The sequence below is a fragment of the Ixodes scapularis genome, unplaced genomic scaffold, assembly GCF_016920785.2.
Source record: "Ixodes scapularis isolate PalLabHiFi unplaced genomic scaffold, ASM1692078v2 PGA_scaffold3__209_contigs__length_174095766, whole genome shotgun sequence".
In the NCBI taxonomy this organism is placed as follows: Eukaryota; Metazoa; Arthropoda; class Arachnida; order Ixodida; family Ixodidae; genus Ixodes; species Ixodes scapularis.
This window is the reverse complement of record NW_024609868.1, coordinates 142,863,551-142,888,725: the sequence shown is the minus strand read 5'-3', so window position 1 is coordinate 142,888,725 and position 25,175 is coordinate 142,863,551. Positions and strand designations below refer to the sequence as shown.

Genomic DNA, 25,175 nt, shown 5'->3' with positions numbered 1-25,175 from the left:
TGGATGACTAAACTTCCCCCAACGCCTTCAAGCTTTCTCTCGCTCGCAGTAGACGATAATACGTTTCTAGCGAGACTTTAGCGAGTCTCTATCGAGTCTTTGGCAAGTCCTCGACTTTTTTCGACGGCTAAAATTGTCCGCCAACCCCGAGCTTTGTCCCGCCGGCAGGTGCGCGGACGCGTGGACGCGCAGTCGCCGGGTCCCGGCAGACTCACGGGAGAGGGTCCTGCTGGGCGACTCCCTCCAGACGACGTGCCTGAGCTTGGCCTGCTGGCGGCGCTCCTTCTTGAGGCGCTCCAGCCTCTGGGCCGTGTTGGAGCGTCGCCTGTGGGCGCCGATCAGCTCCATGTCGGACACGATGTCGTACGACTGGCCCATCTCGGGCTGGTCCTGCGTCGGCGGCGGCCCGTCGCCGCACAGCAGCAGCGGCGGCTCCCAGGGCCGGGGCTCGGCCTCGTTGAGCATGGCCAGCTCGCACATGCCGGTGTCGTCGCACGTCACGAAAGAGTGCCGCACGTGCGACAGCAGGAACCGACGGTCGTCGAAGAACGCCATCGGCGCCCGCCTGCCGGGCAGCTCCGCTCCGGGCCTCGCTAGCTCTGCGCAGCCACAAGAGGAGCGCCATTCAGCCCGCCCGTGCTTCGTTTTGTCACGTGAGGACGCCGTTGGAAATGAGCTCTTCGAAGGAAGAGTATGCGGTAAACGGCAGCCAGAACATCGCAGTTGAACACACATTTCTGAACCCTTTGGTAACACAACAAAGCAAAACAAAACAAAAACAATAAAAACGCTTTATAAACAAAGCATGAGAGGCTGCGAAGCAATGGTCAGGGTGCAGGCAAGCTGGTGTAACCTAGCAGAGCTGTAAACCCGAAACTGGGAATCGGGACAAGGGAACGAAAACAAAGAACGACACGAAGTCTCAAAACGCAGCAGGAAACTTTATTTCACGGGACAAACATATAAGTCACTCGCCACCAGGGGAAACCACTGGTGGCAAAATGACTTAGATGTTTGTCCTGTGAAATAAAGTTTCCTGGCTGCGTTTTGAGACTTTGTCCCTGTCGTTCTGTGTTTTCGTCCCTTGTCCCGATTCCCAGTTTCGGGTTTACAACTCTGCTCATACGAGAGGTTGTTTCGTGGAGGTATGAATGTTATGAACGCAATGTTGTTAACTTAGATAAAATTCAAACTTTTCGCTAGCAAAATGAGCCAACGAAACATTTCTCATCGAAGACTTCACCCCTGGTGGCTGAAAGGGGATCGGCGGTCGAGAGTGTGAAAGCACCGCAGTTCGGAATGCGTGGAGCGATAGCTTGCGCTCCAGGACCCAAGCATCCTGGTTTCAATCCCCACCCCTGCCCGTTTCGATCTGGATGAGCATCGCACCGGCGTGCGGTCGTGTCTCACTACTGCGTGATGCACGTTAAAGACCCCAGGCTGGCCGTTGTACTAACAGTTTCGACGCGCTATTTTATATATATATATATATATTTTTTTTTTGTGGGTCGCAAAATAGCAGTTTGGGAATTACAGATCTACTCAGATATTTTAACTATAAAAGCTAACAAACAAAGTAAAAAAAAATATATAAATTTTCTGGAAATGGACTTAAAATCTTAAGATTCTAAATAACCAGGCTGTTAATAAATTTCACCATCATGAACAATAAACCGTCAGATAACGTACACACAGAGCTATGCACTGAAAACTTTAGAATGTCTCTGTTCCAGGGTCGTTCGTTTGATATAGCAAACTGAAGGAGGCAAAATTAGTCTGGGCATAAGATGTAATTTTTTGGGGAGAAAAATAAATAAAAATTAGCAAAAAGCCATTTTTGACGTCTAAAAGTAGTTCAACATAAATCCGAAAAGAAAATATATTAATGTAAATAGCAATGTTAAAACAAACAAAAAATTGCAGCCCACGACATTCCATAAAGTACACGTAGCAGAGCGCGTTGAAAACTAGAGACTACACAGAAAGGGCATTTCATAAATGTTCGTTGCTCATTGAAAGAACTGTGTGTCTGTGTTCGTCCTTCGTGCGTTTTATTCTTTCTGTGTATTCCGACATTCCATAATTTCGCTTTCTCCCTTAAAGTGTTTTCCCCTCTTCCTTAACGTGATATTGTTATCTCAGAAACCGGGTGATCCCAAATATCCACGAAGATCTAAATACCGCACCCGACAGCGTGTTCAAATAAAAAATAACTGGCGCATATTGGAAATAATACCATTCTTAATGCGCGCCCAACTAGCACAAGGCGAACGCGTCTCGGAAAACAAGCGCGCAGTTCACTAATTAGCTCCACTTGGAAACGACCTCCTGAAGCTTCAAGCGCGCTACCTTAATCCACCAAAGTCGGAGAAACTGGGCAAGTATTCCGCCGGAAAGTGCAGGGATGGACGAGTACTCAGCGTTTCAATAAATCAACTGGCATATGCTGTTTACATACGTCCATTTAACGACGGGGCAACAGGAGGTCGGCTTTCTGTCGACTTAAATGGCACGTAGACCCTCCGCCCATGAAACGTGGTGTCCTCCGTTCTCTCGTTTAAACTGTCTTTCATCAAAAGGCTTTCGTCCTAAATATTTAGATAATTCCATACTCTAAGATGGTAAGTTGTAGCTGAATTCTTTCGACGCGCTTGGTTTACATCCTTCTGTTGTAGCCAGGTCAATCAGTTGTTGTCGAGTCAGAGTGCTTAATCGGCAGTTCCCTGTCGACAGCCCTACCAGATCATTCCGTCGTCTGGGGAAGACTTGGTTGGCATGCCTTGAGAGTCGACTGAGCCCCGCTTACACGAAAGGAGCGAGTTGGAACAGAGCTCCGCACCCCTCGATGAGTCGATTAAGGATGCCTCTGATCAAGCCCCGATGCATCGTCGACGATGTAACCGAGCAATAGGACGAGCTACATTGAGAGTCGCGCAGTTGAGACATGATGTTGAGAACTACGGTCGAAACTCCACGTTTGACTGCTTTTTGAACTTTTGGGGAAAATTCGACGAAGTTCGGCTTTTTAAACAGAGCTGTCGGACTTTAACAACGACAAAAAAAAATGAGAACTTATAATTTAAAAAAAAATGACGAATTTTTACGCTATAAAAGAGCGAGCACGCACGCTTTTAATCACGTAATTGGTTTGCTAGAATGCTGCACCCCACCTTCGCCAGGCGGTAAAGCTGGTTTTCATTTCACGCGGATGCGCATAATAGCCGAACTTTCGCTGCGCTTCAAGTTGAAAGTTTGAACCAGCCGAGTCTGGTCGGACTCAAAATTCGGCAAGTTCGCGCTCGTACAACTGCGCATGGAGCCCGGCCACTACGATTACTTCTTCGCCTCGTTCACTTTTGCCGAACAAATGAGCTCTGTGATGAAGGCGTTCCAGCACAGACACGCTGCGCCGCGTTCGCCGAGGCGCGCTTCCCCTCACAAACACTCACATTGCGGGAAAACTCGACTCGACGAAGCCGCGGGCAGACGTCAAAGTAATCCGTTACAAGTAACGGAGTTACTTGTAATTACTTACTTCTTTTGTAATTTAGTAATTAATCCGTTACTTTCTTGAAAATGTATTCTCATTACTTTTTCAGTAACGAATTACTGAAATTACTCGTTACAATTTTTCCGTCCCATCTAAGAGAGAAAACGAGTGTAAGAAGGGCGATGCAACGGCCATCGCGCTTTTAGCATGCTAGCACAAGGCTCGGGTGAGGTGCTGGCGTGGGAAAGGAATTCACGGAAAGCACGAGAGCCCAGCCAGAGTCCGTTTCGCGACTCGTTCGTACGGTCAGCCAAGCTGGGCGGATTCGACTGTCTACATGAAGGCAACAGGCCTCCACTTCTTAGAAAACGAAGGAACTTAATCGATTACTTGTTACAGGGAGTAATTTGTAACGATAATCCCTCACTTTTCAGGCCAAGTAATTGCAATTGTAATTAATTACTTTTTTGAAGTAATGGGCGCAAGTCTGGCCGCGGGTCCTCGCTCGTGTGTGAGCGCGGAGTCTGAGATCGCCGGTGCACCAAGCTTGGCGCGCCGGGAGTAGACTAACGCTGTAAGGAAAATCAATCCCGATCAGTGAATTGCCATACTTAAAATAGATACTGAATCTAAACTTAAAGGATACCTCTCACGTTGAGAAATTAGTTAAACATTACCAACATATGACGGGGAAAACAGCTCAGAAAACACGGACTAAGAGGATGAACATAAACGATAGGACAGCATTGTCTGTCTTCCTCGTAGTCTGTGTTTTCTGAGCTGTTTTCCCCATCATGTATAACGTCAACCAACTGGCCGCGTTCGCCACCTTATTATAGATTGTCAACACACTCTGCTAATGTCAATCGCACGCTTGTATTTTAAACGGATGGCTCTATTTTTCTTTCCAAAGGACCGATACCAGCGAGCGCTCAAAGACCAGCCATCGGAGAGCGCGATGCATCACGGGAAACGTGACGTCACTGGCCGAGCACGGGCAAAGCTGCGTGGGGGCTGGCGTGGCTAGAGCCGCTTCAGACGGGGCAATTTCCCCCGGAACTTGGCGTCGCAACACCAGCAACACGGGCCGCCCGCGTTCACAAACAGCAACCGAATTGATACGATTCGCCATCATCATCATCATTCAATTTTAATTTTTCTTGTAGTGTTAAGACACACAGTTACGCGCTATAAACGCGTTTTTAATATTTTAAATGGAAAGGCGCCGTCCTAAACAAAGTCTTTAGTAGCCATCATCACCGGCACGGGGTGTCACGCGAAAATATCTCGTCCCTGATTGGCTGCCGCCGCTTCAACGTCTCCGAGTTGTCCGAGTTGCTCGTCCGTTTCGAGCCGGATGCGATCCGAGCAACTCGTGTCATACTAGGGAAAGCTAGGGAACAACTCGCCAGGAACACCGAAATTGCTGGGAAAGTTGTCCCGTCTGAAGCGGGCCTTATGAGCTCCACCACGTGGTGTCGTGAACGGGTTACAACCCGACCGTTTTAGTCGCCCTTCCCCGCTCCCCGCAGGAGCTGAATAGGCCAAATGAAAAGGGAAATCCGGTTCGACAGGTTTCGCGCGCGCGCAGCTAGCGGACGTATTTTCGGGGAGCGGTGCTGCTTTTAAGTGCATAGTGACGTAACGAAATTCGGTTTATTCCTTTTAAGTTGTTTCAGCGCCTTTTCGAGCAAAAAATCGGCGTCTCCGTGGCGTGGCCAGAACATGATTGACATGTAGGTAATAAAATAGGCGCTAGAATTTCGTTGCAGTACCCGTTAAACATTTTAGGAGAAACAATGATTTAGAGGCAGAATCTTATAAAACAATAGGATGAACTATCTTTGCGACGCGACAAATAATCATTCGTGTATTATGCACATTGCCGTTTCTCCGCCAAGTGACGTCACGCCTTAAATTTGCTTTTTAGGCGCATGAGGCCGCTTGACTAGCGAACACGTAAATTGCGAGCTTCCTTCGCCTTCTTGTTTGTCGAGTCATTGATCTCCTCTATGATGCGTACTCTCGTTGTTATGATTGGGCATCGTTTAGTTCAACCTTCTTTACTGTCACTCCTAGGCACACCGTTTTGCAGCCGCTAGAGAGATATTTACCTCTTTTGCGAGGGAAAGTATAACGGTTCTAGGCATTCTGCTCAAATCGCAACATTAAAATTAGCGAGCGCAAAATCATCGCATTTAACTAATATTAACCTTTTTTTTTTTGGGGGGGGGGGGGGGGGGTACAAAAAAAAAAAGCTAAAATCTGCGGGGTTTGAATATTTCGAAAGCGCAATCTCGTACGCAAACGTTTTTAACGATTTTAAGGACCCCGTGAGAAAACAAGAATGAGATATTCAATATCCAACAAATAACTTTTGCTTCCTTTTTCGTTTCCCCACGTGCAGGAAGAAAGCATCGAAGAGTTCCTGCTTGCACGATCACTCGCGCCTCAAAAAGACCCCCAGAAGCTGCGACTCGCGCTCAGAGATAACTGTGAATATGGAAAGAGCAGCTCCGCTGCACGTTACGCTGGACTGGCGTGGACGCTACGAGCCCTAGCAGCCAATCCAAAGCGACGCGCCCCGACACGTGACACTCAGGCGGCATTACATTGGCTCACATCACTCGTAGCGTCGCCAGGCATAAAAGAAAGGCGCAAGCCCCGAAAGGCCCGATGGTACTGGGCCCTAGCCGACGTCGGTTCCCGGGCCCCACTGCCCGGCTCCTATCACGATAGACCGCAGGCGACGAGCCATCGGAGCCCAGCCCATGCTGTGTAACGTTAGTCAGGTGATTCTTTCCCAGCGTAGGATTGGCTGGAATGGCCCGTAGCGTCCGCTGCAGTCCACCGTCAGGTGCAACGGAGCGCCGCGAAGACCCCCAGCCCCCTTGCAGTCCCCGAGCGTCGGCCCGGGGCACTCCCTGCCGGCGTCGGGGCCCGGCCTAATGGCAAAGCCGTGTCGGCCTCCATTACCGTCGCCCGTAACTCCCTTATCGGAGCGGGTCCATTATGGGGCTAATTCGGGCCTCCATCATAGCTCCGTGACGCATCCCGAAGGCGCTCCCGGCTGACACCTGCGCCGAGAGTGGCCCCCTCCCCGACCTCGGACTGGAGCGCGACCGCCTCGCCTACAGCCGGCCGCCGCCACAGCCACCCGGGGCTCGAGGAGGAACGGAGGCAGACACCTCGCCAGCTCGGAACGACGCCGTGACGTCATCGGTACAAAAGGGAGCGATGAAAGCACTTCTCTCGCGCACGACGGAGATGGAAGCGCGGGCGCACGCGTCAACAGCCGTCTCGAATGTCGTCACTTCTGGTATGCGGTAAAACCTTGTTTCCATCTCTCCACGCCGCTGGAAGCTGTTTACGAAAAATGCGCGATTGTCACACATTCTTTTTTCGCCTCACCTATATATTCTCGCATACTCCAATTTGAAACGTTTTGTTATTTTTTTCGTCCCGCATACCCGATACGGAACCAACGTGACTGAGAACCTCAGGAAACAGAACATGTTTATAGGCGGTATTTACCGCACGCCATGTTCAAGTGCGTTGTTCGCATGCCCAGAACGAGTGCACACCTACGGTCTACTACCGGCGACCTTGATGGTGTGGAATGCACGTTGCAAAAGCCACCGTCAGCTTGCGACCAGCAGTCAGGGACTAAGCTAAGGCCGTGGCCGCCAGTGAATGCCCCCAATAGGATGTATTCACTGGCGGCCATAGCTGTGTGCGTGACTGTGAGCGCGTGTTGATGGCGAGCTTCCACAGTTCTTTTGTAACGTGCATTCCGCACCCTCAAGATTGCCAGTCTTAGCAGCCTATCAATGTGGGCTCGTTCTGAGCATGCGCTGTAGACAGCACCCACAAATATGGCGCCTAGTGATTACTCCTTATGGGCGAGCACGGTGCCCCGACTTGCAGCCCATACGCGCAAGCACGTGCAACGTGCGCGTGAACGCAGCTTTGGCAAGCTTGCAATCGCGCGAGCGTGCCGCGGGAGCAGAGACACATGGAGGCGGCCAGTAACCCAGCTCACATCTCGGATCGTTCATTGCTGCCTGTTTGTGCGTCTCGCACGAGCATTTTCTGGCTCAGTTGCGACCGCGCGCTGATTCGGTTGTGATATAGCACGCGCGGGTTGTGACTTTTGTAAACAGCGCAGGCGATTCCACCGTCAAAGCCTCTTCTACACTCACAAAGCCTGGCAGTTCGACGACGGAGCCATAGAGTGTCCGGTCGCAGATTCGGGGCGCGAGGATCTGGTAGCACAGAGCATCAAAGAACCATTTCTCGGGGAACCTGGACGTCAGCGCACAGCTTTTGCAGCGGCGAGGACCCGAAACACACTTGTTCGCTCGGGAGAACTGTGCTTCGGCGTCTCGCCGCAGCGGAGCGCCAGTCGCGTGGCTCTCCTCTCATCCCTTGTCTGCCGCTCCATCTTTTCCGTTTCGGCGGCCGCTTCTCGTAGCGATCTGCGAGGCTTTGTCAGCATATGAAAGGCTATGCCACCGTTTACAAAAATCACAGTCCACACGTGTTAGATTACACCTCAGTCAGGGCGGGATCGCAACTGAGCCAGAAAAGGCTCGTGCGAAACGCACAAACGCAGCAACGAAAATTGCCCGGAGACGTTTAGTTTACGGAAAAGCCCCATTTTGTTATTTTCTCGAAGAAGACAAAAAAGTGAAATCAGTCGTTTGTTCCCCATTCATGAGCCGCATATTTCTTCGCAAAAGAGACGTCGGGGAGGAAAAAAAAAAGAAAGAAAAGCAACAACCATTCAAACTGAAACCGAATCCCAAGCTACGCACCGATTCCATCGAGGTCGGCGATTGACACGTGACTTGCTCTCGCTCTGCCAGGCTCTCAAGCCAGACGTTCCGTTACGCAGTCGTTTTCGTTCCCTCCCGCCATAGGGGCACCGCGCAGGTGCCACTGGTACTGCCTCCTTCATTTAGGGGCTAAGAAATAATCCGACCGGATTCGAAGCCGACCAGCGTCGTCTCGAACAGCCCGGTCACACACCTCAAGCGTTATAGAGAGTCTGCATACAAAGGCGCGTTTCATACAAGGATCACTCACGCGTAAACTGTCTGCAGAAAGGTATGTACGAAGCCAGCATGCTTCCAACTGGCGCCTGCAGATCATTCTCTCATCATCCGTGCAGCGAACACCACGTCTCTTCTTTGACTTGTACGAGCATGTGAATGTGCGGCTTTACGGTGCCACTGGCATTCATTCACCCGACGAGTCTGAAGGCTCGTTCCAATTCTCGGTGCGAAGTGGCAGGGAGGATATATCGAGGCCTTGGTCTCGGATGCTACAAATTTACTTCTTAAAAGTTGTCGAACGAAAGCATAGAGCGTCTTCGTATCCCCGTCTTGAGAGTAGCGTACAGCCGTGTCTGAACACGTTAATATCAACGCGCCGCAATATACTCAATTTTGGGGGGAAAACTGGATAATCACGTGCATGCTTGTCTCGTTATTACAAACAACTCGCACTATGAACCAATTTTTTTTTTGTGTGTGTGAGGGGGGTAGTTTACGTTAACGAGACCTATACGTAAATCAATACGTACAAGCGCGCACACGTCAGTCCTGGAAGCCTGACGACAGAAAGTAGTCCTCCTCTTTCGAAGGTGCGGTGTTTCCTTCCTCCGCCGGAGTCTCCCCTCTCGCTGCAACCTCGACAAAACAAACTTTGGGATGTCACGAGTCGAAGCCGCGAACGGGTCCACGGAAGGACCGAATCGGCTTAGACCACTAGGAAAACGCGCGCACCAACTGCCTCTTGTACGTGTCCGCTCCATTTTTGACCTTTAACATTTACACGCGCAAAAAAAAAAAAAAAAAAAAGAACGCACCGATGAACGTTGCAATTTTTTTTCGCTAAATAAACGCCGACTCGTTGTGCCGATTCGTGTCTAACCTACACACCAAACACTATAAACACCAACCGCATGAAAAAAAAAAAAAGAAAAGAAAAAAAAAGCTTAAAAAGGAAAACTGACTTCTGGAATTAAGCGGGTCCATATGCGCTGGGCCCGTTTGCTCGAAGCGCTAACCGCAGCTAAAGTTAGCCGCAGTACCTAGGAGAGGGATTTTGATATCACGTGACTGGCTCGGTAGGGATGCGGGGAAACATGGCGGTGCCCCGGTGAGTGAGCGTCGATCGGTTTAAAACTAATATGTCGTTGTAGCTGCAATATCGGGCGCGTTAGTCAGCAACGAATGGTGCCGGATGCTTTCGCTTTGCCTTACCTCACTTAAACCGCAAAGCATGAACAATGACCTCGCCGCATTTTCAAGATAGTCTTTCGATTCTGGCCATTCCTAAGCCAAAAATGAACGCGGTAATTGTCGGCATGGCAACGTCTTTGGAAAGTGGATTGCCTTGACTCAATCGGCCAGGTATCGATAGCACACAAAAGCAGACAGCTACCGGAGTGCATGCTTCGACTGTAGTTACACGCGTTGCACGTGCTGGGGTCTGCAGTAGTGATTGTTCTAAAGCAAAAAGTCTAAAACAAATTTTGCCTTGCACGCGCGTTCGTCAAAGCCTTATTATGATTATTTACTTCGAATCTTTTATAAGAGTCGGCCCAGCGCACGCGGACCGAATTACACTTCCAGCGTTCTCCTCGATGCTTGGGTAATTTACAAAAAAGGTCTATAGGGGCGCTGTCTGCTTCAGTGTGCGCCCGGCCCACCGATAACCGGCCGATTGAGTCAAAGCAGGGATGGGCAGTATTTCAAATACAAGTATTTCGAATACGCATTTCAAATACTTTGTGTATTTTGCATTTGTATTTAATTACAAATTCGGTAATGTATTTGACGTGTGTATTTAGATACTGAAACGGGGTATTTAAAATACAATTGTAATTAAATACAAATTTGTGGGCGAAAATGCATCCCTCAAATTTATTGTCACTGTCCAGAGCAGGAAGAAAACTACGTTCTGCACCGGATGCAGTGCCTTTCAATCAAGCACAAGCGTTTAGTGACTTTGTGATTACGGTGGTAGTCCAGGGCAAGAATAGTGACGAAATCGACGTTCACAGGCAGACTGGCTAAATAAGTGCCTGTGACAACTTATGATGCTTTCCAGCCTGATTTCCATTCATATTTTTTGCCTGGAACATTCTAAATGTGCGGGTCGTCCAGATTTTCGTAACTGGTGCGAGTTGCAACAATAAAAAATTCTCTAGCTAGAGCTGCGCGTCTTGGTCGTCTCGGTTCTTTGTTGGTCTATACCAAAATGTAATCGACAAAAGAAGCTGCTTGAAGCTCTGTACTTTTTTCACCTATTAAGTCCACGCTGATTACATTTTTTTTAAAATTATATTTCTATTACGTTACTGGAGCCTCGCACACTAACTGCCGAGTGTGCGACGCAAAATTAAAATGAGATAACCAGAAACCCGTTGCAGGTGCCCTGAAGTCGCTGACGCAAATTTTGAGGAATGTATTTGGAAAAGTATTTGGAGGAGACCAAATACATTTGGTTGTATTTGTATCTTGTAATGAAATGTTTTTTTTTTTTTTGGAAATGTAATTAGATTTGTAATTAAATACATTTCTGACGAAGTATTTTGTATTTGAATTTCGATACATATTTGCATGTATTTTGCCCATCCCTGAGTCAAGGCAATCCGCTTTCCAAAGACGTTGCCATGCCAACAATTATCGCGTTCATTTAGGCTTAGGAATGGCCAGAATCGAAAGACTATCTTGAAAATGCGGCGAGGTCATTGCTCATGCTTTGCGATTTAAGTGAGGTAAGGCAAAGCGAAAGCCTCCGGCACCCTTGGTTGCTGACTAACGCGCCCGATATTGCAGCTACAACGACATATTAGTTCCAAAGCGAGCGTCGCTCACTCACCGGGGCACCGCCATGTTTCCCCGCATCCGTACCGAGCCAGTCACGTGATTTCAAAATCTTTCTCCTAGGTACTGGGGCTAACCTTAGCCGCGGTTAGCGCTCCGAGCAAACGGACCCAGGTATGCACGACCGACCTCGCCAAGCTTTTGGCGCATGCGTGAAGCCGCCATAACTTTAGTCCATATCAGGCAGGCGGCAGTGCCAAAAGACGTCTCGCGCTCTGCGCGGACAGAGCTCTAGCAAAGTTGTGGCACGTGCGGAAAGAATAAAGTTCCCTGGATGCATAGTGGCAACGGTGGCGCAGCTGAACTGGCTGATATATATATTCACTGGACGCCATATTTGCTGGGATATTCATTATAGACGCCATATTTGAAAGCGATGTTAAGAGCGCATGCTCGGAACGAGCTCATATTAATAGGCTGCAAAGACCGGCAATCTTGATGGTGCGAAATGCACGTGGGAAAAGAAGTGCGGAAGCTCGCCGTAAGCTCGAGCTCAGTGCAGTCCTGCGCTCAGCTATGGCTGCCAGTGAATCCTCCTATCCCCACCCCTGCCCGTTTCGATCTGGATAAGCATCGTACCGGCGTCAGGTCGATTACCACTACTGCGTGATGCAAGTTGTACACCCTAAGCTAGCAATGGTACCGCACTGGCTACATAGCGAAACCAGTGTCGTCATACCTCAAAGGCAAACCAACCTTACGTTGTTTCAACAAAAGCGTTTTAGGATGTTTTCCTTTTGCCTCGAAGAAGATATCTGTGTAACACACTGGTGGTGCAAATATGGGCGGGAGATAGGACGGACAATAGGGGCCAATTTTCCCGGCATCGCGTGCCAGAAGCGAACCCGTTGCGGTAAAGACCAGGTAAAGCGCGATCCAAACCAACGCTTCTTTTTGCGCCTGTAGGTCGTGCGGCTGCGGATGTGACGCATTTCGTGGCGTTTTTGCTGTTTCCGGGCGCGCTTTCTGAGTCAGAACCGTGCGCTTTGGTTTGGACGGGCGAAACTTCGGCACGAGCGCACAAGCAAAGTGCAACTGCGCCAGACGGCGAGAGAAAGAGAGAGAGAGAGATCGCGTTGTCATGTTGAAAGAGCATAAAAGGGGGGGGGGGGGGGAGGAGAGGGCAGCCAGACGGCGAGAAACGCGGAGCCGGAACTAGCTTGCCCTCCACCGATTGGCCGGGACACAGGAGCGTCCTACTACGTCACCGCGCGTTTTTGTGCGCGTGGAGAAGAAGTTGAAATCAACCAACTTTCTTGTACGCGCCCGGAAGGAGCGAAGAAGCGGCGCGACGTCACGAAAATACGTCACATCCGCAGCCGCACGACCTACAGGCGCAAAAAGAAGCGTTGGTTTGGATCGCGCTTAAGCGGGTCTTTGGCGAGGCCAGCGAGCGGCACGGTAACGACCGCCGACGTTTGGCGCGGAAGCGTCGATGAAGAGCTCAAATCGGGGGAAGAGTCGACGCCACTTGCCGAGATCGGCGTCATTTTTCACGCGGACTCCCGCCGTCCAGCCGCCCCCGGTGGGGGAGGGCTTCTGATTAATGAACGGCCAGGCGCGCCCTCGCGCCTCCGATACGCCGCCTGTTGAGCCCCGAGGAGGCGCAGGTTAGGCGCCGGCAGCCCCGCGCCTGACCGGACACCTGGTTACCGGCACGACCGCGCACGTGCAGTCGATCGGGGACCCCCGCTCCGAGGGAAACGCCGTCGCTTCCCTCGGAAAAGGTGCCGACGCACGAGGGGCTTTCCCCAAGTGCGTCGGAAGGTCAATCGGCCGCCGGAGTCCAATCGACGGGAGGGTCCGGAAGGCTACTCTCCACTTGCTTCCGCTTTCGTCTTCCCGGTGCTTCAAACCTGGGTGCCACACGCGCTTTGCGTGGCACCACGTGCGGCGTCGACGTAAATATAATAGAGAGAAATTTGAGACAAACGACAACTCAAACCATGGAAAGCGTTCGCAATAAAATAGGGGATGCGTCCTGCGAAGGTTTGCTGCGCATGCGTGCGTTGTCGCGTGGCGAGGAACAAACCGGGAGGGTAGGCGGATGTGCTTGCGTTCCACGCTTTCGCCCCCTCCTTGCACCTCGCATTGCGGCCCGTAAGCCCGGGCAGTTGGAACCCCTCTCAAATCAAGGCACACTCTGCATGTTCGCCGGACGACGCCAGCGCAGCGATGTTTGACCGCAACCACTACACCTACTCCCGTATCCCTTGTTCTCACGCCCAGATTTGAACGAAGGGGACCAAAAACGTAGGCGCACTCAGCGCCTACGTCATTGGCGCGGAGTGCGCCGGTGTTGCTGCACAAGGCCACGTTGCAGCGACAATACACGCGTCGGGGAACATAGCGCGCGCACAATAGTTCAACAATTATGGATTCGCCGCTTCCGTTAGCGAAGTAACGAATCGAACGGGTTTCCCTATGCAGCGAATCGCCCTAGCTAAGAGCTGCTCCGCGATAAACGCGCGTCTGAACAGTCGTCCTCGTCCCGGAAATGGAGGATAAACACAGTGATATCCCTACACCCCCCCCAGGGGGGTAGGGGGAGGGGGTGTACACCTCTTCCCCCAAGTTTTTCTGAAGGCACCCCCTTATTACGCAACGACTCCTCTGTTCTCAATACCCATACCGCCGCGCCCCGCCCCCCCCCCCCCCCCCTTCCCCGCCCGCCCGCCCGCCCGCCCGCCCGCCCCCCCCCCCCCCCCCCCCCCGAATTTCAATTCCGGGAGAAACCCCTGGATCAACAAAAGCACGTGAGTCCCTCCGGACAAGTGCGCTCTGCGATCTTCTTCTGCAGTCCGGGCACGAGATGGCCGCCTCGCGTTCCACAGAAAGCAGGCTAACAAAAGCCCCTCGATGTGCCTGCGTTTTGTCTCGAGAGTAGCGCCAATGCGCGAGGCCTCGTGCGGCCCTTGGAAGCAAATGGCGGCGCAACACTGAAATCAGCGGCCCCTGGAAGCGGATTGCTGCGGGGCACTACTCGCTCGTGGCCCGTGCCCAAGCAGCACAAACGGTCCTGTGAACGTTCACAGGACATCCCTGGGACATTAGGACATCCTAGAAACGTTCCCAGGACGAAGTGTGCTACTAGGGTGTTTTGCGCGTTCCCACAACCATGTTTGGCGGTACTTGTAAGAAACGCCAAGCGTGGATTTTATACGAAAATGAACTTACGCCGCATTCACACGGTAGTGGCGACTGAACCGCATCCGCAAAGCGGTTGCTTAGGGGGGCACTCTGGCGATTTCTTCATGGTGCCCGATTTGCCCGAAAATTTGCTAAACACACCAACAAACATCGCCGAAATATTATCCCAACCATTAAGTAAAAAAAAAAAAAAGTTGTTTTGCGAAGTTATTGAATTTATAGTTTTGTTGTTATCGTATTTTCCTAACTCAAAGTCTCTGCTGGGAACAACGAAAAAGTGACGCCAGTGGAAAACAGGGGCTCCCTCTTGGGACCAGAATTTGTTCTCAACTGATTCAAAGCAGTTTCATGGTGTCAAACGAATCGTCACGGCACTAAAAAGTGCGAGTATATATTTGAATGTTGGTTTTTGCATCATTTTCATTTGCCGATTTCACAATAACTATTATGAATCTCGCGAGACTAAATAGCATATTGCAAAGAGTAAAGGCCGGGTATTCAGAAAATGCAGTTAGTTGGGGTAGCTGAAAAAATCGCCGGAGTACCCGTTTAAATATGGGATACCAATTCACGCGCAATTGATGATGAAAACGAGATTTGTAAATCTGCTTGCTATATGAAAACATCTTCTTCTATTCTGAATTAAAAACAAAAAAAAACAAAAAAAAACAATCACGGATAATGAAAACAGGTTGTTGGAACATCGCTGCCTAACATATACCCTCGTATAATAGCCACAGTCAGTTTTTAAAGGTTTTACTGTAATGTAAATATCAACAACAACAACATTTCCTTTTCCCTTCCTCTATTTCTTTTTTTTTTTTTTTTATTACACTAGGCGCGCGGGTGCACTATGCCAATTTGAAGGTGTGTTTTTCGCCGAAGTGCGCGGCTGCGCTGCGGCGAAGCGCGCCGAATTTTCGCGACCCCGGAATGAAATGGGAATAGAATGGCACTGGGAGGAATGGAATGGGAATTAGCTGCGTTTTTCCAGAATGGAGTGGGAATGGAATGGGACTCGGTTCTTATGCGAACTGTGTCGGTTATCATCTAGGGCCTACGGGCTGATGGCGCAATTCGCTGACGAATGGTAAGTGGCTCTTGAAACAGCATCATTGCACTGGAGGTGACTGACGGCTCGATTGTCTCACTGGCTTATCCTCCTCCGAGGATGAAAATGGCGCGCCCTCAGTGAAGCAACCATTGTGAATAGTAAACACTGGCCGAAATGAAGTTAAAGGGGCACTCAAGTGGTTTTTGAGTTCATGTTTTGATGATGACAACTGAATCTAGACGCCCAAAGTATCCCTAAAAACAAAAACTATAGTCATACGGTGATCATTTCTTTAATAAAAATGTAACTGAAGGCCGCCGAACCGCGGATCCATCCGAAAACGAAACCACACTCATTGATCACCGCTCGCATATCAACACGATCTCAGGGCGATGGCGTTGGACGACGTTCCGTCGCGCAGCGATCCCGAGGTAGCCGCACCGGCCGAACTTTTTTAGAGCGCAGCTCTCAGGCGCCCGTTTCCGGCTTGAGCGGCGTCGCCGTCGGCGTAACCGTGAAGTCACGTGACACCCCGGAGGTCACGTGACCCCCCCCCCCCCCGAAGTCACGTGACCCCCTCCCCCCGAGGTCAGGTGACCCCCCCGAAGCATATTCATGAATGAGGGGAGGAGGAGAAGGAGTAGGGGTCTACTCTTTCCTCAGTACCCTTCCCTCCTCCTCCTCAAGAGCTGCGCTCCAATTCGGCGTTACAGGGAGTTGTAAACGGCTTGCACTTTTTGTCATTCGAGCTTCGATCATGGCGGAGTTCTCTACGCTCGAGTACCTGACGCCGTTAGAGGTTAAAAATCTTCGGCGGACAGCCGACCTGGGGATGATTTCCTATGACGCCACTCCGACGTGCGATGTGGACGATAGCAGCGCTTCGGAGTCGTGTTCGGAGGACGACGAAACGCAGACCTTTTCAGGCGCTCTTCGATTTGCGGTTGGGGCAAGTCGTAACAAAACAAACGTTTGGCATCGCAGCGATGTCAAACGATGTCGCCACGTTGACTTTCACCTCGGAAGGACGGGGAGGAAGGCTGGTTCAGACATCTGCAACGAGCGCGTCCTACGACTGCGTCCGTTGTAAGCGGAGCGACCGGAACGACCGCCCTGCGCCGCGCGTACACACACCTGCAACCACTGCAACAAGCGCAGCGGGTCGTCAGCACGGCGACCGCTTCTACGCCGCCGTCAGCTGTTTCAGCGGCGCCTCTAAAAAGGGGACGCACTGCCACTCAATTCCGTAACAGAATATAGACAGAAAGTTTTCTATAGCCTAAAGCTTTATTTTCTTTTTCACGATAGGCTTGCAGTGTACAGTGGATGAAAAAAAGAAAAGAAAAAGATGCAGTACGCAGTCTTGGACGATCATGACTCTAATACACGACTTTGTCAATAGTACAAATATCGCCACACGCCTTTTCTACGATTATAAAAGACGACGTAATCTTAACAGCGATATAGCAACGTAGAAATATGATTTCGTGATCAGATAGACGTTGCGAGCGTTCATGATTGCTAACACTAATCACTTCTCTCCGGTGATGAAAACGCGTGAAACTTCGCATCCTTTATACGGTACGCGCCAGTAATACCATGCAATTGAGCACACGCATGAAATGCGCCAAATAAGAAATCGGGGCGATGTTCGAGGACACAAATGCTTATGAAAGCACCACTGTAGTCGAAGTAAACAAACACGACGGCACGGACGTTCCTGCTGTCTTGAGAGTGCCGCCACGACATCGCCGCACGAGTAGGTGGATCTTTCCTTCTAGTGCGTGCTGGGTTATCATAGCGACACACGACGAAAATTCACAGTCAAGGATACCGCTTTTACGCGAAACGATGAGCTTTCATCACGCCGTCCACGTCGACGATCATGAACGGGCCCGGAGACACGAACGCACTTCCGAAAACCCGGAGGTACCCTCTCTAATTCACTGTACCGGAGGGAAAGAGTTCATGATACGTGCGCTTCCGCGCATCCCGAGGGAACGCGAAATTCACCCCCCGCGGAGGAAGGCAAGGAAAAAACGTAGTCCCTTGTTTGTGAAACGATAATTGCAGTATCGCGTATTCTAAACTAGAACTATTTTACGTCTTGTGAAATTATCGTGCACAACATATCTAAATGAACTGAAAATTGTTTCTTTAGCGAAACTTTAGAAAGGCCGCCAAAATTTTTCAACATACGATAATTTCATTGGTCGGCGCAGAAACAGAAATCCCCCTCAAGAAATACTTGCGTCCACCCCTGCTTGATAGTCACCAGTAGTCACACAAGAACTTGTTTGTTAATATGCAGCATTCTAGAAAATTGCTGAAGAAACCTCAAACCTAACATTGTCCTGTTTGTAGGCAAAGATTTGTGTTTCTCACAAAAAGCTATGTTTGTGCAACAGACATATCTTCTGCATCTTTTGCTCGCCCATAGCTGGAAGAATGAAGCGCTGTTCATGAGGTGTATTCCCATGTTATGCAAATGGCGCATTGTAAACCCCATTTTGTTGCACCGGACCGGCAAGGTAAGCATGGATATACTTTCAGTACTGACTGTCAAGGGTGACAAAACACCATTCGACAGGATACGTGCAATAGTTGACAGCAGAACCATTCCCAGATAGAGAAAAAGAAAGAAAGCAAAGCATGCAGTTACCAGTTAATTATATTGTGGATCCAAAATTTAATTGAAAGAGTCTGACAAAGAGTGTCTTATAATATCAATAACCTAACCGGATATTGTGTCTTAACGGACTGAACCTTTGTCCTCACTTTTAGCAATATAAATAATGCCCATGGTACTTTCAATCCAACACAGCACTAAAATGCACCTCAAGTAGCGTGTGAGAAACGCCCAATTCTCATTACCATGGTCAACTAAACTGGAGGCACAAGTGAATGCAAGGTCCTTGGATGTCCAGAGGAAAATTCTCAACGCCACTGGAAACGAATAGAGTTGAGTGAGGGGCCAACTGGATGGATGAACAGACCAACGTTATTAGCCCATGCCTGAAATATTAGTTGAGCAATCAAAAAGCCTTTGCAGCAATTCGAGAATTTCAAGAAGCATTAGTGGCTAAAACCTCTGCCAGCATCACAAGGGTGCATCCAAAGCTGCCGACGCACACAAGACACTGCTGCCAGATACTGCTGCGACACACAGCAAAGTTTAACTATACTCTGTTTCACCTTTAGAAAGACCGTGGCAGACGCTATGAGCCATCAGAACCAATCCAATTGAGTTAGTGTCAGGCGACTTTTGGTAAGGTTGCAGCAATGCATAAGGTGTCTAGTCATATGATATGATCACAACATTGGATTGGCAGGAATAATAGCTTGTATTGCCCGCTGTAATAGACCATAAGGCAAAACAGAATATAGTCCTACCAGACAGACCAGCCTTTATGAGGATGATGCATGGGAAAGCATGCTGCAAATAAGAGTAGATGGCTGGCAGCGTTATCTACCACGTACAGCAACCTGCAACAATAAAAAGTACGCTTGTGCAAATATTCAATATTTTCAAATATTCGATCGAATAATATACTATTAAAAATTCACTTCGATCCGAATTCTTGTAATAAAAATTTGCAAGTATTCAGCCTGAGCGAATAGCGAGTCTTGCTACAGTCAATTTCAGTGGTTTTAGTTTCGGTCATAAAGTAGTAGTGCCACCAACACGACCTACTACTTTTTTTTCCGCAAAAGCCGCATAGAAGGACCATGGAGTTATTATAATGTATGCTAGAGGTTCAAATGGTGCTAGTGTGCTGTCTCAAATTGAAGCAGACAGGAACCAGCAGAAAATTGACTTCCGGTAATGCATTCCTATGGGAAAAAGTAAGTGCATTTTCTTCCTGTGCTCGATTATAAGAGCAAATGTCCCGAATATTGTCGAGACCGGTAATAACGAAATCAATGGGAATCGGAAATCGCTTCGCTATATCCCTTTCTTCGTTATAGATATGAACTCATACAAATAACATGAAAAAAAAAAAAAAGAGATAACGGGTTGTCATGGGCACATGTTTATCGAGCCTGCAGAAAGTGGTTCAGGCTTCCCTGCACGCGTCCTCTGCTAGATCGGAGCCGCTTCTCCCCAACTGCGGGAAGCTCCAGTCAAAAAAAGATCCCGCTACGTATGAACCGTGTCGACAGCTGTGACGGCCCCGCGGAGGATGTTGGCAGTGGATGGCATTCTTTATGTTTATGCACACTCGTCGAGGATGGCACACTCGTTGAGGATGGCATGATTGCCTTCGTCTTCCTCGTCGAGGCGCCAGCGGTCCCGGGACTCTCCATCTTTGAGTGGCAATGATTCGCCAAATCGGTGCTTGAGCAAAGTAGACTTTCGCGCAAGAGCAACCTTATCGACCAGAGGCCGACATGGATCACAAAGCAAACAAAGAAACGTGCACGGCGCCGAGTTTGCACTCAAGCTTGTCTGTCGTCAGTAGAGAGTCTACATTTTAAAGATAGGGCAACTGCTCGACTGGTGTCACGTGGTTTGTGAGCTGCATTTGCAAAACGAGCTGCAGCATGCAGGGAGTGAAAACTCAAAAGCATTCACCTTCTGCAAACGCGTCCGCCTCTCCACCCAGTTTCCTTGCCACACTGGCCACGCGACAATCAATACAGGCATACTTACTTCTCCCTCTCTTAAATCTAGGCTCTCTCCATCATCTCTGCCAGTACATTGTCGCTAGTGCTCCGAACGCCCATATTGGCATGCCACGACGACTTCTCAGTGTGCAATGCGGTGAAGGCGCTCCCTATGGAGCGGGAAGCAAATGACGTTGCAGAGACTGCCGCCTGCAGCCTTTCCAGCATCTTCTGCAGCATGTTCTTGGTGGCTTCTTGGCTGCGGCAGCACAGTGTGGCAGTCCGAGACTTGGTAAACTTTCTGAATTTTTTAATTTTTTTAAATTATCACAGAAGTTCTCTTTGCTATATCTGCGGGAGCCGCTCAATTTCCTTCGCTAAAAACAGACATAAATGCGTTGAAGAAGTGCAAACGGGAATGGAAAATCGTGATCACTTCACTGGAGCCGCTATTTCATTATAACCGGTCTTGACAGTAATTCGTACATGCTAGGTGGCTCGGAACATTTCTCAGTCAGGCAGACAAAATAATTGGTTAGTTGCGACATTTTTCTTTCAAATTTATTGCATTAAATATGGTACTAAAACAGCTTCGTACATGTATTTATGTGCACTGTCGGACACTGTTAGCACGAACACACCATCGGCGCTTCTCAGCATAGGGGATATACGTACCAAACGAACGAAAAACATTTGGGAAGCCAAGAAAGAAGCCAAGAACTACGCAGTAGCACTGGATCAGTAACTCCCTGTGCATGTACGATCAAAATAAATTGAAGGCCACGTAATATAGTCTGATTTTCAATAAGTGCTGCTTTATTCTTTCTGCTTTGTGCAAAGATGCTTGTTGTACGTTTAAAACATCACCCAAACACTCAAAATCTTTGAGAACAAGTGCCTGATAAAAGCTGCTGGCATAGAAAATAATAAAATAGACACCTTTCATAGCCCACATACTTTCTTCTTTACATTTTGAATGTTTTAACCGCTCAAAAGATGCAAAATGGAGTCATTTTTATATAGTGACAGGACTGGCATAATAGCAATATATAAGCGTCACCGGAATGCTTGCAAACCTTGAACACACTCTATAATCCTTTCGATTGTTATTTGGCTTAAAATTACAGCTTGTTTCTACACACCTGCTGTAGAACACATGTTTGAGCCTGAAATAAAACGAAGCTAAGCATTGTTCACTAATGAAGAAAAATTTGCTAACTAAAGCAATTACACTTTTACAGTGTTATTAAAGGTACATACTATTCGGTGCGACCCAAATATCAAAAATGTTTCATGTTCTTTTCCGGCGAAGAAACAGTGCACGGCAGCACCGCGAAAGTGGGCCGGTAGCTGTCTGCTTCAGTTTGTGTCACAGAAGTCACACAGATACTAACGCCAGTTGAACCTCTAGCGTACATTATAATTACGCTGGTTGAACTTCTAGCATACATTATAATTACTCTACGAGACGGACAGGCCTCACAGCCTGGCCAAGCCAAGCCAAGCCAAGCCAAGCCAATAATCAGATCGACTGGCAACATCGAACAGTGGTGACTGGCCTCGAATCATGCTGACCATAAAGCATGCAACCATGATTGGCAACCTGATCTGGAACTATCTTATGAAAATTCCGCCGGGAACTATCTTATAAAAATTCCGCCGGGCACTGAAGCATGATATTTTAAGTACAGGGCGATTCTGAAGGCCACGCACCTGAAGCGACGCCTAGACCTACACAAGGCCTACCTGGACGAGCGTCATGCACGTGAATGCGCAATGAACCTCAAGCAGGGAAGCAAGCCGAGCGTTCATACCTCGGTTTCCGCTAGCCTTAAGCCGAAAATGAAAGCTTCGACACCTAAAGCACAACAAATAACAAAGATGATTGATCGTTTCATTGCACGCGGCATGCCCTCATACGTGATTGAAGAAGCTGATTTCTTCGACCTGACGAATTGAACAATGCCGGATTATGTTGTGCCGTCACGAACAACATACTCGAGGGCCATTATTTCAGAGCTCTACGAATAGAAAAAAAAGAAGGTGAAAAAGGAACTTGGGGAGATCTTTGCCAGCGGAGTAAAGTGCTTCTCACTCACAACGAACAGTTGGACCTCGCGTACTAATGAGTTACAAGTGCGCAGCCTGCCATGTGATGAACACAACATTTGTGCAACACGTGCGTGCATCGGCGTGCACTGCGATGCCAGACTCGCACACGCCGAGAACCTGGCGCTCTTCGTCGCAAGTGTCATCGAGGAGTGGGAGCTGCCATCTCATAATGTGCCGATCTACATTGTCACGGACAATGGAAATACTTCCCATCAGCAGTTGCACGGTCGGCCTGGATTGGTGTGCAGTGCTTTGGGCACATGCGTCAGCTCTGCATTAGCAATGCTAAAAGAGAAGTGGCCGGATTTTCTCAGCTGTGCATGAAGGCCAGAGCAATTGTCGGCCGTTACAAGAGAAGTGCAGAGGCTCGAGGACAGCTTTTTGAGATCCAAAGAAACATGCGTATGAATCCTCTCAAAATTGTACAAGGTGTCCAACGTGGTGGAACAGTGAGCACACAATGACGGCGAGGCTTGTGAAGCTTTGTGTGCCCAACACTGTAGAACTTTCAGATTGTGATAACATTCAGGGCCTTAGCACAAGTCAGTGGAAGCTTACGATTACAGCTGTGAAGGTTCTGCACCCACTTGAGCAGGTCACGATCAAACTATCTGGGGACTGCTATCCAACACTGTTGCAAGCAATTCCCATGCTGCAATGCACCACAGTCTGTTTTTGCACAACGTTCAAAGGAGTCAGGGGAGGCAGCGTCAATTTCCTCGAGCCTTTTAAGAAGCATGAACACTCGGTTTCTGAAGCTCAAAATGTGCCGCCTCCCAGCCCTGGCAATGCTGGTAAATTCAAGATACAATGATGCCTGCTACATCCAGAAACCTGGGAAGATGTGGGCTCGGAATCTACTCACAGAGGCAGTAGAGGACACATTGACACCAGTGTTGCGGAATGGGCACCCCCATTCCATTCCAATTCCATTCCTGGGAATCAGGGTTTTCGATAATTCAATTCCTTTCAATTCCTAGGAATGGAGACACTGAGCCCATTCCCAGTCCTGGAATGGCTGAATCGTTCCATTCCATTCCTTTAATTCCTCAACGTAAAAATTGGCACTTGAAAGCTACATTTTGTTGCCGGCCTAAGCAGCATAAAGCTGACATTATCAAATGCAGAGACAATTACAAAAAAAAAGAATGCTAAATTCCTCAAAAAAGCACCGATTTTTACTAAGCGGACCGCTGGTGGCAGAAAGTGTTTATTTACAACGGACTGCAAACATCGAGAAAGCCCCTTCATATGTCGATGCTTGTTTAAGACATCGGTCTCGCGACCACGTGGCTCGTAACAAACAGCAAAACTTAAATACACTAATTTTTTTGGCAAACTTTTTGGCATTTGTCTTCTAGGACATACACGCCCAGCATGTTTGTTTGATAAGAACATAAAAATATCCAGTTCGTGCGTGGCACAGAAATAAGCTATATTACTGTATTCTTTAAATACGTGCACAGCAACACAGTTAGTACACTGCTGGAAGCGACTCCATGCACAGCGGCAAGAGCACATCCTCTGACAAAATGCAACCTCTGCGGCGCAGCACGAGGGGCTGTATAGACCATGTCACGAAACCTGTTTTAAAACGCATTAGTTCACGCTTGCTTTACGAATCTCGATATTTTTTATCATATTCAATTAAATTTTTGGCTGGTCCGCCTGCCCTTTTCCACCCTTCGCATACTCATTCTCGTGTTTCCTCTTCAGATGGCGAATAAAGTTTGACGATATACGCCGACTACACCGTGTATAGTTTCGTTGCACAACTTTCAGCGTGCAGCTTGTTTATTTTCTTCGCAACTAATGTAGAAAAATGTCTACTACGATGCCATGACTCGATCTGCATTTTTCTTGTCTTCTCGTCCGAATTGTGATGTTCCTCTTCGCGCTGATCGAGTGGCGGGTTCAGGCAGCAGACGGTACCAACCGATTCATTCTTCTACATCGGTGTCGGTTGTTCGCGTTGTGGCGACGCGTCGGGCATTCAGCAATGACAAAGCTCTTCACATCAAGATACAATTAACGGGGTAACACCACACCGTTCAAATTGACATTCCCCGTGTTTCCTCAACAACACCGTCCAACTGACTTCTCACCGCCTCAAATAGGGTCCAGGACAAGGAGCACGAATGCAGACCGGACAGCCGAGACGCGCGGAAGCCAAAACCTCAGTGGCAGCTATCACCCAGCTCTCCTTCTCAGTTGCCCTCACAGCAACGGTCGCGCCTCGTCTGGCGCAGGACAATCTTTCTGCAGGTCTAGTCAGTTCGGTCACACCAAGAGCGGTGACGATAGTCTACTTCACCTAACGATAGACCTCAACAGACAGCACGAGAGCCATCAAAAGTGCTTTCTGAGCGTCGCGTGACCCTGCAGTCCTGCTCACGGTGCTGGATTGCCTAGGGTGACTCGAACTATAAGAAAACAATACCTGATCATCTTTCTACGGCGCCCGAGCCAACGAGTTATCAGAGCTCTGCAAGTTAGGAGTCGCTTCCGCTCCCAGATCTCAGTCTGTGCGCGCGCATGCATTCTACAAACCGTCGCAACAACAACAAAAAAACCATGACAAGCAGGACAATGAGGAGTTGTGCGTGGCGGTTTCTTTCTTTGCCGCTCCCTTTTCTTTTGCTTGGTGCTTGGTTTCTTGTTTCGCTCTCGTGTTACGCCATCGAAGCCCGACGCCTGCGCGTCCGTGAAAGGCGCCACGCTACCCCCCGTTCCCCTTTGCTTTGACGCTTGCTTTTGTATTGCATTTTTTTGGCGTACAAGTCTGTTAGGGCTCCACGCGGGCTAGGAGTTTCCCGCTCATTTTATTTCTGAGCAACTGACTCGCTGACTGTCTCAATTTAGC

The 25,175-nt window shown here is 49.0% G+C and overlaps 1 protein-coding gene across 3 annotated transcripts in view; it reads right to left on the bottom strand.

Annotated features, from left to right (window-relative positions):
- The window catches only part of LOC8042089 (target of rapamycin complex 2 subunit MAPKAP1), a 116,622-nt gene that overhangs the window by 59,778 nt on the left and 31,669 nt on the right, over nt 1-25,175 (bottom strand). For all 3 annotated transcript variants that reach the window (XM_040505137.2, XM_040222294.3, XM_040505135.2), the window contains exon 4: nt 216-599. In XM_040505137.2, coding sequence (XP_040361071.1) covers nt 216-555 — 340 coding nt within the window. In that variant the 5' untranslated portion in view covers nt 556-599. The remainder of the gene's footprint in view (nt 1-215; nt 600-25,175) is intronic.